This window comes from Hyla sarda, chromosome 4 (genome assembly GCF_029499605.1).
Source record: "Hyla sarda isolate aHylSar1 chromosome 4, aHylSar1.hap1, whole genome shotgun sequence".
Lineage (NCBI taxonomy): Eukaryota > Metazoa > Chordata > Amphibia > Anura > Hylidae > Hyla > Hyla sarda.
This window is the reverse complement of record NC_079192.1, coordinates 243,309,084-243,323,383: the sequence shown is the minus strand read 5'-3', so window position 1 is coordinate 243,323,383 and position 14,300 is coordinate 243,309,084. Positions and strand designations below refer to the sequence as shown.

Below are 14,300 nucleotides of genomic sequence, written 5' to 3'. Positions count from 1 at the left end.
AGTAACATATACCTGGGCATACATTTGGTTTGCTGTACAGTCTAATGACACCAGCAATTCTACAACCACGTATTAATTTGGCAATGGGGACTGGGACATTTTTATATAACAAATAGCTTTTAGGAAAATTGAGGATCTGTTGATGTCTGGTCCCGAAGTAGCTGTCTATCAAGGTGTTTCTTTTTTTGTCGCCATGGCAGAAACATGATTTACCCCATAAAAGTCAATAAGGATCATCAGGTGCCATTTGTGTTCAGCATTTAAGGCATCTGGCTCAATGTTATTTTGGTTGTTTTGCTCCTATGACCTACAAGCTAGATAAGACTTTGCATTTTTTTTCAAGACTTTTGGACATGTCAGAAGAGGTACAGGGGCTTCATAAATAATAGCTTTATCAATGAACAGATAAAGTGAAGCAGGTACCCAATAAGGTTTCAGCTGCTTATTTTCCAAAAGGCTTCTAAAAAAGAATCTGATTGGTTGCTAAGAGCAACTACTCCACTGTACACCTTTGCACTCATTTTGTTATCTTCCAATTGTCCTTAAAATCAAAAATTAACATAATAGGGAGAGACAAGTATTACGATATTTCTTTATGGGCTGCATTTAAGTATTTGTTTGCTTTCAGGTGATCGAAGAGAACACAGTGCGGCAATATGATTCCATACAGAAAATCATGAATGAGAAAAGTTTCTTCAAACAGGCCATAAGTCACTCAGATCGCTTGAAACTATTCCCACTGCACCGCCGCAACTCAAGTAAGGGAAAGTCCAAACTCAAAATCACTGCCTTACAGGAAGAAACAGAGGAAGAGGTACAAGAGACAAGATTGTGATGAAGTATGATGCAACAGATCTACAACAAAGTTTTTATTGCTTCCTATACAAAGAAGGTGGTGATAAGACTAAAGAATGTAGCAGTCTTGATAACATTCTTTCAATAATATATTGGATTTTGCAAATATATCTTATGGGCATTTAAAATTCACTTGTTTCATAGTAGCCTGTATTCTGGTGCTAAGAATCAGCTAAGGAAATGTAATATGACCTGTTGCAAATCTTAGAGAAAGCATAAGTATATTTCATGATCTCATTTGAAGTCATACAGTTGTCATTCTTAGTACAGAAGCCATATTAAGTCATATTTACTTCAGACTGCTGTGCATTCCAAAATACTTATGCATTACATAGGTTAAATATCAGGACAATATACAATACCATCACAATATCAGATATTAAAAGCTATTTTCAATATCTGTCATACAGTAGGAAACCCCCATAAAATGTTTGGGATTTAAATTAAAAGCACATGACCAACTATGTTGGAATATTATCTTTAAAAAAAAGTTTAGCTGAAAGTGTTCTAATAATGTAACTGATAGTTCTCTAAAGCTGTTCAGGGGGAAGCAATGTATGGGGAGTTAATAGGAGGGTGCACCTTGTTAGTGCAAATAATAATTGTAAGAACGTTATTGATGCATTAAATATCAGAGTGTCCATTACACTTTTCACTGCCATGTTTTCTAGCATTATAGAGGTTCTAATATATTTTTTTGTGTATTTTTAGGCCTATATATTCTAGAAAAGCTATATATTTATAAAAAAAAATGCAAACATCTGCTATATAATGCTAAATGACAGAATAGCATTTCAGTATCATCATTTTTTTTTAACTTAGATTCCTCATTTTATTTTGTACATATTTTGTGAAAGTATTTATTTTATTTGCTATGTAAACGCCAGTTTCTTATAGCATGTAAACTATGCGCTTACAGTCTGATTTCAATACCAAGTAAAGGAAGGTGTGGTGTGCTGCATACCCAAAATGTATATTTAAAATAGTAAATGCCCCTAATGTATTATTATATATCAAATAATATTCAGAGCCGCTAATATAACATATGGTAAAGGTAAATGTAAGGTAGTAAGGTATGGGAACAACTGACAGAAAAAAAAAATTTACTTTGCAGTTAAAGTGCATACATTTTTTAGTAGTTTATATGGGAACTTACCACTGGGAGAAAAAGGCTACACATTTTTTACAAACATAGGGACTGATTTATCATCGCTTGTGTTAGTACACAAACTGTAAGGGAGGAATTTATCGCATTTTACATGTCTTGTGGTGTGTTAAAAAAGGCACAAATTTCGTGCATCCCTGGTCTTGCTTACTTGAATGATTTTGCCCTTTGACCTTGCAGTGGTTGTGAAAATAATAACTTGCTATTAGCTTAATTTAATTTCATGCCACGCACTCCATTCATTTCAGTTTGGAGCAGAGATGAAGTAGACTTAAACGTTTGCAGCCCTGCAGATTTAAACTGTAGGAGCAGATAGAGATATTGCTAAAATAACTTGAGCATCTTACCCTAAATGGGAATTATAATCTATTTGTGTGTCTGTAGAGAGAGACAGAACCTTCAAGCTAATGAAGTCTTGTGATCACAGCAGCATTGACTCTGAAGCAAGCAATGTGTAAGGGTATGTTTACTCAGAGTACTTTGGTAAGTAAGTTGGTCAGTATTTTGAGCCAAAATACAGAAGAGGTGCAAATCCTTCCATAATAGTTTTTCTCTATGTCAGTCCCACTCCTGACGTTGGCTAAAATACTGACAAAAATACTGACCAAAATACTATGTGTAAACATAGCCCAAGAGTTTACTAAAATAGGAGGAGGAACAGTGTCTAGTATAATATAAGCTTGCAGGCTTATTGAAACAGTGACAAGATTTCAGTTCTGCTGTATTTATGACATTGTCATGAATCCCCGATATATGTGACAGACACATTTCACTGTAATTACCATATAGACCTTTCTTATTACTAAATTTCTAGGATTAGGAACATATGTTCTTGCTTTTATCAGAATGCGGTTTGCCAAACTAACAGACTAAATTATTAGGGTCTACTCACACCTACAGTACCCTGCACATATTTGAAGCACAGGATTTGATGCTGCAGATTTGAAGCTGTGTTCAGTCATTTAGTTCACACTGAAATCTGCAGCATGCATTTTTAGCTTCAAATCCTGCATATCATATATGTGCAGGATACTGTACTTGTAATAAGACTCTTAAAGTGAAAACTGTAATCTTTTGAAGAACATCCTTTATCTGAAACTTGCATATAAAAACTTGTGATTTTTTTTTAAGTTCCTATAGTTAAAGTCCATATTCCACTTGAAAAGTCCCTTTGTATGATAATGAAATGCCTCCTGCTTTAATAGGCTGCCCTTCTCCACTAGTCATGCTATAAATAACTTCCTGTTTCAGTGATTGTGGTCACCTGTCTTTCTTTGCAGCACTTTACAGGTACACTTTAAATGGGCAGTTTTCTTTAAAGCGCAACTGTCATGAGTTATTAGCCCCCCCAGACTACTACAATGTTGTTACAGATGTCCATAACATGAGTGTAACCATACCTTTATGGGTTTTCCTCCTTCTTTTATAACTTATAAAATACATTTATCCAGCAGTCAGGCACAGTTGGATAGGCGTGGCTTGGGGTTCGCAAAGCCCCTCCCTTCGTCTAGTACTGCACCTGCGCAATGAGCGCATAGGCAGCGTGAGCGAGCGCTCGCTTTGTCAATGCAGGGCGGTGGTGCGCGCACGTCAGGAGGGGCGTATGTGCTGTTGATACGCTGTAGATGCGCTGTCTTACTACACAGCGATCCCAGCGCTGAAAGGAGAGGATAGGCGTGGCGGCGGCAGGGCTTTGCGAACCCCAAGCCACGCCTATCCGACTGTACCTGACCACTGGATAAATGTATTTTATAAGTTATAAAAGAAGGAGAAAACCCATCAAGGTTACACTCACATTATGGACATCTGTAACAACATTGTAATAGTCTGTGGAGCTAAAAACTCATGACAGTTGCGCTTTAACAAACTTTGCATAAATCAATAGTACAAATATAAGAAACTTTGTAATATTCTTATTGGCAAAATAAAACAACAACTCCTCCTTCATTTATGAGCCACTTCTCCCCACCTCTTACACCAATCATGCATTCTCTTTCCCTGCTAAAATCTGTGTTGAGAAAGAATATCAGCTCACTAAGAGATCAGTTACATTCTGTCCATAGAACTCTATGGACAAAAAAGGGCGAGTAGGATGTGCATTAGAAAGTAGATATGCCATATACAAATTATATAAAGGTCAGAAATAATGCAAATCCTCATGTACACTCACAGCTTATTATAAGGATGTCTGTAATGACAGGAACAATTTAATAAAATAAAATAGGAAATTACGCTTTTTTTCTACCTTTTGGCAGAAATGTACTGATTCAGCATGGACTGAAAATATTACCATGTAAATGCAGCCTTTGATGATAAAAGTGATTAAAATATGCAAGAGGGAGTTTTTTTTTATGGCAAACAGGCTATAATTTGGTATACCTGGCAATACAAAAAATAACTAATATCAACTTTGCTATCAATGTTAGTTTTAGTAAAAGTCAGCATAATCCTCCGTCAGTGAGTTGTATTTAAAGAACATCTGGCCTATTAAAGCGGTACTCCGCTGGAAAGAAAAATTCAAATCAGCTGGTGCCAAAAAGTAAACAAATTTGTAAACTACTTCCATTTAAAAATATGAATCCTTCCAGTACTTGTCAGCTGCTGTATACTACAGAGGAAGTTGTATAGTTATTTTCTGTCTGACCACAGTGCTCTCTGCTCACAACTCTGTCCACGTCAGGAACTGTCCATAGTAAGAGCAAATTTCTATAGAAAACCTCTCCTGCTCTTGACAGTTACTGACATGAACAGAGATGTCAGCATAGAGCCCTGTGGTCAGACAAAAAGAACCATACAACTTCCTCTGTAATATACAGCAGCTGATAAGTACAGGAAGGCTTAAGATTTCTTTTATATAAGTAATTTAAACATTTGTTTAACTTTCTGGCACCAGTTGATTAAAAAAAATTGTTTTCCATCGGAGTATCCCTTTAATAAGACCTATCTGTACTGTGATAGAGGTCCTTGCAATAGATATGTTTTAATAGTTTTATATGTTAAGAAATCCATACTTCCTTTTTGACATTGCCTATTTATTTTTCAGGGAAATTGCACTTTGTAAATTACAAATATGCAAAAGTACTATATATATATATATATATATATATATATATACACACAAATCATTTTATATACTTCAGTTTTTGCAAGTTGCGACACATTTTATCTACATTTTAGTATTTATTTCAATATTTTTAATGTTTCTTAATATATTTAAATAAATCAATAAATACTGCACTATATCAAATAATATATTTCTGTAAAGTGTAGTAAATTCTAATTATGTAATGATTTAGATGTTTAGTTTTATATGTTTTTGCTGTGTCCTGATTTTCATTTATCTTAGAATTAAATGTGAATCAGTGCTTTTCATTTTAAATAGCAGAAATATTAATTTGATAGTTGAAATGGTGGTATTACATTGTAACTACTGCCAAATTATACTTCAGTTTGCCAATGATGGAAATTTAGAATATATTCAGTCAAAACACTGCCTTTAAAGATTGTTATTCTTGCATGTATATTTTATATTTATAGACATTTCAAATAACTGTGCTAATAAACATTTAATTTGTGTTCGTTTGGCATAGTGGCCTTTCAATCCTTTCTGAAGTCAGAACTTTCACTACGGACTTTTTGTAGTAGTTTTTCATTCAGTTTTTTTTAGCCAAAGCCTAAAGTGGATCAAGCAGGGAACAGAAAATTTGGCATAGTTTCCTGAAACAACAAAGATTTAGTTAAAGAGTACCTGTCACCAAAAGACCCTTTGCTATTTACTTGCAGTTAAAATTTTGAACCTTTACATGTTTTTACTGTGATTAAAAAAAATGGCCACTAGTGGGCTCTGTTCTGTTCCCTGCCGCAAGTCAAACAGTTAGTTTTGTCTCCTCCCAGCCTGACAGGAGACCAAACTCAGGAAGTGTGTGTGTGGGGCATGATGAGGCACAGCTCTTGCAGGTTTCAGTGATGTCACACCTGCTGGGGAACACCCACTTTCTCCTGCCGGGAGCTTACACAATGTGAGCAAGGGGAAAGGTATAGAACCGAGTAAAACTTGGAAATTTTCTTAAGGGCAGGAGGGGTTTTAGGAGTAGTTAGGGAATATAATCTGAGTTAGTTTAGAAAATATGGTTTGATGAAAAGTTTTGAGATAGTAACATAGTTTGTAAGGCTTACAAAAAGATATTCAGTTCAGCTTACTATCCTACAGTGTTGATCCAAACAAAGGAAAAAACCATAACGTAGAAGCCAATTGTTCTCAGCTAAAGAAATAATATTCCTTTCTAACTTCAAAATCGCCACAATGTCACGACTCCCGCAGCCCGCACCCATCGTTCAGAACAAAATTTTGGGCAATGGAGTACTAGGGGTACTTACGAAAATTCACAGATAAGGGGGTTACTAAATATGCAATGGTTAACTTAGAAAAATGTTTACCCTCTAAAACATAACATTTATTTATTCGCAATTAAAATACAAAGTAACCAGCACAGTATAACATATCAAAGATATATGATGTATCCCATAAGGGTGAGATAATTAATATCCATATAATGAGTCCTATAAATGAAAAACACAGGTGAGTATGATAAAGATGTTATCTAAATATAAACTCACGTTACTGTAGGAGTGACGAACAGTTGACTACCTCTTTGTTGATACAAGGAGCTGAAGTGGGGATGAATAGTACGAATAAATAAACAGTATCACATAAATATATTCTATCCCTATGACTATCTCCTATAGAAGGGCCTGCCCCTACCTAACAGTGGAGGAGGCGCCCCCACTTCAAAACAACGGCTGTCCACTCCCTCAACTCATATGGCCCTAATAAGGTATATAGATAGTACCCCTATGATGATGCATCATCATATCTAATTACTAAAATTGTAGCATATACCAGATAGCAAACAAATATTGAAGTAATCACCACTGGGAGAAAAATTCCACATATTCAATATAAGTTCCTATAACCTCATGTCAGAGAAATACAATATATACATGAGGTTTTACAAATGTGGGTGTATGCAAATACAATAGATACAAAGAAAGTTATAATCATTAATACAGGTAAATATCAAATGATATATACAAAATGATTAATGTAAAAAGAGATACATACTCTCATGACCTCATAAAATGCATATGAGGTTCACAATACCTCTACGCGTTCCCCCCCAGATTTAGATGGTTACAGGCGTTTCTCAGGAGGTTTTGTGAAGTCATAGCCCATAAACATAAGCCTGCATATGGGGGTGGACATCAGACATTACATAATACATCCCGCTGCTCCACAACTACCACATGCAGGGGTACATGTGTATTAGTTGCATGCCAAAGAAGGAATGACTGTGATCAATATTTATATCCAATATGCAAACAAGATCACCCACCTGATGTTTTCTTACAAATGTTTTTCCGTTTCGCCGCATGGTTATGGCATTTACTTCTGTCCAAGACTTGCAAACCCGGAAGTGACGTAATGCACATGCGTGTATCATCAATGTGTTCTACTGCTGGGAGCGTATCAATGCGTCTTACCGCAATGGTACACAAAGTTTACAATGGCCGAAAAAGATGTATATATCGCATGCGCAGTAGATAATGAAAAAAGTGACGTAGCGCACATATCATCAATGCGCTCCATTACTATGAGCCCATCTATGCGTCTCACTGTGATGGAACGCAAAGTTTACAATGGCCGGAGGATGTCGCATGCGCAGTAGGCCAATATACCATATGTAGTGTTGTCATTTAAAAGGGCATTGATCATGATTTAACACTAGAGATGTCGCGAATTGCTCACCGGCGAACTTAGCATGTTCGCGTTCGCATCGCCGGGCGAACATATGTGAAGTTCGATCCGCCCCCTATACTTTAACATTGCGGTAAACTTTGATCCTGTGAGTCAGAGTCAGCAGACACATTACAGCCAATCAGCAGCAGTCCCTCCCTTCCAGACCCTCCTGCACGGACGCCATTTTACCTTCATTCGGCATGCTGCAGGCTTAGAAAGTGGAGGGACAGAGAAGCTGCTACTGCTGTAATAGGGAAAGAAATAGCTAGGTTGCTGCTAGGTGGTGTATTCAGGGTCCACTTTACTCCTAAAGCACTAGTCTAACATCTGCTTTAAGGACAGCACCCAAAAAAGCCCTTTTTAGGGCTCAAATATCAGTCTGTGTGTCTTGCAACAGCTGGAGGCGCCCTGGTTGGGAGGGAACTGCTGGTTAAAAGGGGTACTCCAGTGTAAAACTTAAGTTCCTTCAAGCAACTAACTACAGTATTAAAAGGGTTATAAATTCAGTCCGTGTGTCTTGCAACAGCTGGAGGCACCCTGGTTGGGAGGGAACTGCTGGTTAAAAGGGGTACTCCGCTGTAAAACTTAATTTCCTTCAAGCAACTAACTACAGTATTAAAAGGGCTATAAGTTCAGTCTGTGTGTCTTGCAACTGCTGTAGGCACCCTGGTTGGGGATCTCTGCTTAAAAGTGGAACTCTGCTGGCAACCTTTTTTGCTCATTGTCACAATAGTGCAAATCACATTTGGTGTGACAGTTGTTAAAAAAAACAAAAACTTTTTGGGCTGTGAAATAAAATCAATCAGTTCACATCACAGTTGTGAGTTTTTTTTTGCCTGCAGGGCTAATTGTGGCACCCTAGTGCAAATCACATTTGGTGTGACAGTTGTTCAAATAAAAAAATACCTTTTTTGGCTGTGAAATAAAACCAGTCAGTTCACGTCACAGTTGTGAGTTTTTTTTGCCTGCAGGGCTAATTGTGGCACCCTAGTGCAAATCACATTTGGTGTGACACTTGTGCAAATAAAAAAAAATACCTTTTTTGCCTGTGAAATAAAACCAGTTAGTTCACGTCACAGTTGGGAGTTTTTGGGGCTGCTGGGCTCATTGTCACACTAGTTCAAATCATATGTGGGTTGACAGTTGTGTAAATTAGAAAAAAAAATACTTTTTTTGGCTGTGAAATAAAATCAGTCAGTTCACTTCACACTTGGGAGTTTTTGGGCCTGTTGGGCTCATTGTCACACTAGTGCAAATCATATGTGGTGTGACAGTTGTGTAAATTTAACAAAAAAAATACAATTTTGACTGTAATAGATTGAATAGCAGTCTGCAAGCGTGTGTCAGGCCTACAGCGTCTACTCTACGTCTACGTCTGTCAAGGACATGTTTGTGCGTAAGATGCCAATGTCACAAGGTCACCCCTTAGCTCAGCTTCTGACAGCTGGCTTGTCTGAACTCATAGCCTGCCAGCTTTTAAAAAATGTATAAAAAAAAATGTAAAATTTTAAAAAATATAAAAAAAAATTTTTAGCTATTGGGACACCGCAGTGGAAGGTACCTGGCCAAAATTTCTTTGCACAAAAGGCAATCCCCAACCGGTACTCGGATTTTGAATGAAGATGGGCCTCTTGAAGCTGATTGGTCGCTCGCTGCTAGATGGTATGGGGGGGCGACCAATCAGGAACATGTACATGGCTGTGTACAGTTACGTTGTCATAGGAAAAAGTCGGTAAGGGGATGTCATCCAAACATGGGCATGGGGATGGTAGGCTTAACTCTGATTGGCTGTTCGGGATGTCGAGTGAGCCAATCAGAGAGGACATATGAGTTCAGGTTGCAAGTCTTTGCCGCTGGTGGCGGCAGAATGTCTTTCAAATCTTTCAGCCAATCGCTGCTGAGCAGGTCCGGGGGGGCGACCAATCAGGTTAAAGACGTATAATTCCTCTTTGGGGGATTCCTAGAGGCATCGGCGGCAAATCATTTTTGAAGAATTCAACCAATCGCTGCTGGGCAGGTCCGGGCGGTGACCAATCAGGGATGAGACGTGTATTTCCTCTTTGGAGAATTCCAAGAGGCATCGGCGGCAACTCTTTTTTGAAGAATCCGACCAATCACGTTCTGTCTGGGTAAGGTGGCGACCAAGGATGACTTGCATGACTTATCCGCCACCAACTATGGTTCAAGCCGCAATTTTTTAGGGCACTTTCTGGCTGGGAAACAAACAGAAATTTTTCTGGCTGCTGCTACAGCAGCGGCTGCGACAGTACCAAATTTTCCAGCCATGTGTACATGCCTAATTTTTCTGGCCTCTGGTGCTGCACTTTTTCTGGTGCTGCAATTTTTCTGGCGGCTGCTTTCATCTTTATTTGATGAAAAATTTTATTTGGAAAAGGATTACTTTGTGTGTTTCTCCATCCTGCATTATAGAGTCTTCTGGACTCTTGGATATGCGCTTGTTCTTATATTTCAGCCATGTGTACATGCCTAATTTTTCTGGCCTCTGGTGCTGCACTTTTTCTGCTGCTGCAATTTTTCTGGCCGCTGCTTTCATCTTGATTTGATGAAAAATTTTATTTTGAAAAGGATTTCTCTGTGATTTTCACCATCCTGCATCATACAGTCTTCTGGACTTTCTGATAATTTAAACTTGAATTTTCCACAGTACTAACCATTACACCAAGGAACGCTTGTTGCGTGTGATTTTTTTACTTACATTTTCAAAAATAAAATACAGAGAGGGATGAACTCTGTTTCTTTATTTGATGAAAATTTTTATTTAGAAAATAATTTCTTTGTCTGTTTCTCCGTCCTGCATTATAGAGTCTTCTAGACTCTTGGATATGCGCTTGTTCTTATTTTTCAGCCATGTGTACATGCCTAATTTTTCTGGCCCCTGGTGCTGCACTTTTTATGCTGCTGCAATTTTTCTGGGTGCTGCTACAGCTGCGGCTGTAACAATACCAAATTTTTGAGCCATGTGTACATGCCCAATTTTTCTGGTACTCTCTGCTGACATCTCTGTCCATTTAGCAACATACTAGATGTATGGTGAGGGTAGCATGGTGGCTCAGAGGTTATCACTGCTGACTTGCAGCGCTGGGGCCTTGGGTTCAATTCCCACTATGTGCTGCCTAAAGGGGGCTCTAACTATGTGCTGCCTAAAGGGGGTTCTATGTGCTGCCTAATATGGGGGAATCTATGTGCTGCCTAAAGGGGGGCTCTAACTATGTGCTGCCTAAAGGGGGTTCTATGTGCTGCCTAATATGGGGGAATCTATGTGCTGCCTAAAGGGGGCTCTAACTATGTGCTGCCTAAAGGGGGGCTCTATGTGCTGCAAAAGTGAAGAAAGTCCAGCTCACCTCCCGTATTGTGCTATGCATGGACCGGTGCCCGGCCAGGCGCCCCGAATACTGAAGAATAAAGGAGAAGTCCAGCACTGCAGTGAATGCAGCTTTATTCAGTGAGAAGAACACGGTAAAAACACACTAGTCAAACCAAACATGTTTCAAGCGCAAACGCTCTTCCTTGGTGACGTCAGTGTGAGCACAGGTGAGGTCTAATATACCCTGATCAAGGGGGTGGAGCAGGATGGAGGAACTCCTACCTACCTGGCGTCACACTGATTACAGGGATCAAGGTATACAGGTAAAAAGCATATAAGAAGTATATAAAATGTGTACAAAATACATGAATAATAAATATGTAATACCACATACCAAAAATTGATACCAACATGAGAGGAGGAGAGAGGAATGTAATGAGTAAAATGTGCTCTATGTGCTGCCTAAAGGGGGATAACGCAAGTTATTCCAAAGAATTTAGGAATAATAGGTGATTTATGCCCTTTATGGATTAAAACCAGACTCTGCATCAACTATGTAATTTTCCATGGGAGTTTTGCCATGGATCCCCCTCCAGCACGCCACAGTCCAGGTATAAGTCCCCTTAAAACAACTTTTAAATCACTATTGCACTATTGCATGTTCGCGACATCACTATTTAACACCACCAGGTTGCCCCCTTTATCAACACTTTTGAAAATAATTTTTTTGTGTGCTTCCAGACTCAACAGAGCTTGATATTCTTGAGGGGTAAGATTTTTTTTTAATTTTCCTACTAGGATGGATATTTTTAAGATCCTGTAGTACCATATTGACAAAAATATCAATGCAGTTGGTATCTGTTGGTGGAGGCAACCTGGTGCTCTTTGGTTTTAGAGCTGTGAAAGGGCCTTCTCCCATATCTCTCTGGACCTACTCCCACAATTCAGCTAAGACCCTTACTTCAGTTAGATCAATATCCCCTAGATCTAATGTGCGGCTTTGTTCTCTGTCCTGAATTTTGAAGAATTTTTTCCATCTCAGCCTTCTTGCAAATAGGCTAATATCCTTCGCCCATGTAAAGGGATCAAACGAGGTGGTTGGAACAAAGGACGAGCTCTTTGCAAGTAGAAATAGTTCATCCTGTGAAAAAATGTGGTCCGTCAGATTGATGATTTGATTAGAGTTTATGTTCTCTTGTCTGACCGTCCCTGTATGGACATTGCCTGTCCCCGTAGATCATAGTGTTCACCCCCTGGGATTCTTAAAAAGAGGCAGAAGAGGAGTGTCCAGATGAAGATTGGATCTGCATAGGGGGGTCTGTCTCCTCCATTGTTGTAACCTCCCCATTTTCTAGGCCTGCCCTTTCTATTTCCTCTCCCTCTGAATGTCCCCCTGTATGAGGGTGGAATTCTCCTCTCCGTATCTGAGGATTCAAAATCAGAGGATGATATATCTACTCTAGGGTTAGGTTGGGGTTGTGGGTTAGACAGAAAACTAAACACTGTTTTATTTTGAAATCAGTTAAAGCGTACCTGTCAGACAACATTTTTTTTTTATATATCAATTAGTACCTAATCCTTACCATGTACATCTAATTGTTATGTATCTAGCACCTTTATTTTCATTTTTTTTACTACACTTTTTATTTAGCTCACTAGTCTGAATTCCTCTCAAAGGGAGGAGGCGTGGCCTCACTGTGCAGGTCTCCGCCGCCTCCCTCAGTATGCTATCTGCTCACATCTCCCCTAGCATTAGCAAAACAACAACTCCCAGCTTGTCCTCACTGACAGTAGCGGGACACAAGCTGACAATGGGAGGATTTTTCCTCCAGCTGTGAGCCCTGCACTCACAGCTGTCAATCAAGGAAGTGTGTCCATGACATAGGTTATGACGCATGGACACAGCAGGACTAGTATGTGTCCAGGCGGGGGGGGGGGGCAGTTGTTAGACTGGGTTTTCAGTATGAAACTCGAGAAAAATATAGATAATTGGTTTTCTCAACCCAAAGACTGATAGAGATATCCCTTGGTGAAAATAAATAATAAGTATCATGAGCGAAAATCACCAATAAGGCCTAGATATCAAACAATGCTTTACTTGGATATAAAAAATTATTACAAAAAGTGTTGACTAACGATGGGAAGGGGATAAGGGTACAGGTGAGTGCCTACACTCTGAGCCCTACGTATCTAGAGGGGCTCCTAAACTAAGTGTGGGTAGGGGCAGGGAACATAGAGACAATACATAAAATATATACAGATAAGTTAGCCTGTATCTGTATATATTTTATGTATTGTCTCTATGTTCCCTGCCCCTACCCACACTTAGTTTAGGAGCCCCTCTAGATAGGTAGGGCTCAGAGTGTAGGCACTCAACTGTACCCTTATCCCCTTCCCATCATTAGTCAACACTTTTTGTAATAATTTTTTATATCCAAGTAAAGCATTGTTTGATATCTAGGCCTTATTGGTGATTTTTGCTCATGATACTGGGTTTTCAGTATGAAATACTGAAAATTTTCTAATGAAAGCAATTGCAAAACATTTTGGTTTTGCATGCTTTAAAACATATCAAAAGTTTTTGTATCTGACAGTGCCCATTTAAGTCTTTGATATATTGCTTATGTGTTTCCTCCTTAAGTACAGTCTGGAAACGCTCAATGGATGATTTAAGTATAGTTTCACATCTATTAAAATCTGGATCGGACTTAAATTTAAGAGCTTTATCAATCAGTTCTGATAACTTTCGTGATGTTCTCTCCAAAATACACTTTTCTTCCCCCAATATGATGGTCATAAATCTAATTGAAATAGCAACTGACTCCCATTTCTCTAACAGGCTTTCTGAACAAGATCGATGTGCTGGAGTAATTGCAATTCTCAAGCCCTTTGGTACTATGTTATTTTTTATGTATGTCTCGAACTATTGCACCTCCCACCAAGATGTAATATTACTCTTGTAAGCGTGGTAGAGGTCTGAAATTTTTTTTTTTTAAACTGGGAATCAAGTCAGTTGAGTCAAAATCTGTTTCAGAGAAAACATCACGTGCATCAGCTAGCCAACCACTAATGTCCACAGGATCAGTTAGGAAACCGGCCATCACAAAAAAAACCTCTAACTTACAAAATTTCACAGATAGGGGGTTACTAAATATGCA

The 14,300-nt window shown here is 38.6% G+C and overlaps 1 protein-coding gene across 2 annotated transcripts in view; it reads left to right on the top strand.

Moving 5' to 3' along the window:
* Positions 1-3,383, top strand: part of CFTR (CF transmembrane conductance regulator) — a 285,066-nt gene extending 281,683 nt beyond the window's left edge. For both annotated transcript variants that reach the window (XM_056573841.1, XM_056573842.1), the window contains one exon: positions 629-3,383. In XM_056573841.1, coding sequence (XP_056429816.1) covers positions 629-835 — 207 coding nt within the window. In that variant the 3' untranslated portion in view covers positions 836-3,383. The remainder of the gene's footprint in view (positions 1-628) is intronic.
* Positions 3,384-14,300: the final 10,917 nt, after the last annotated feature.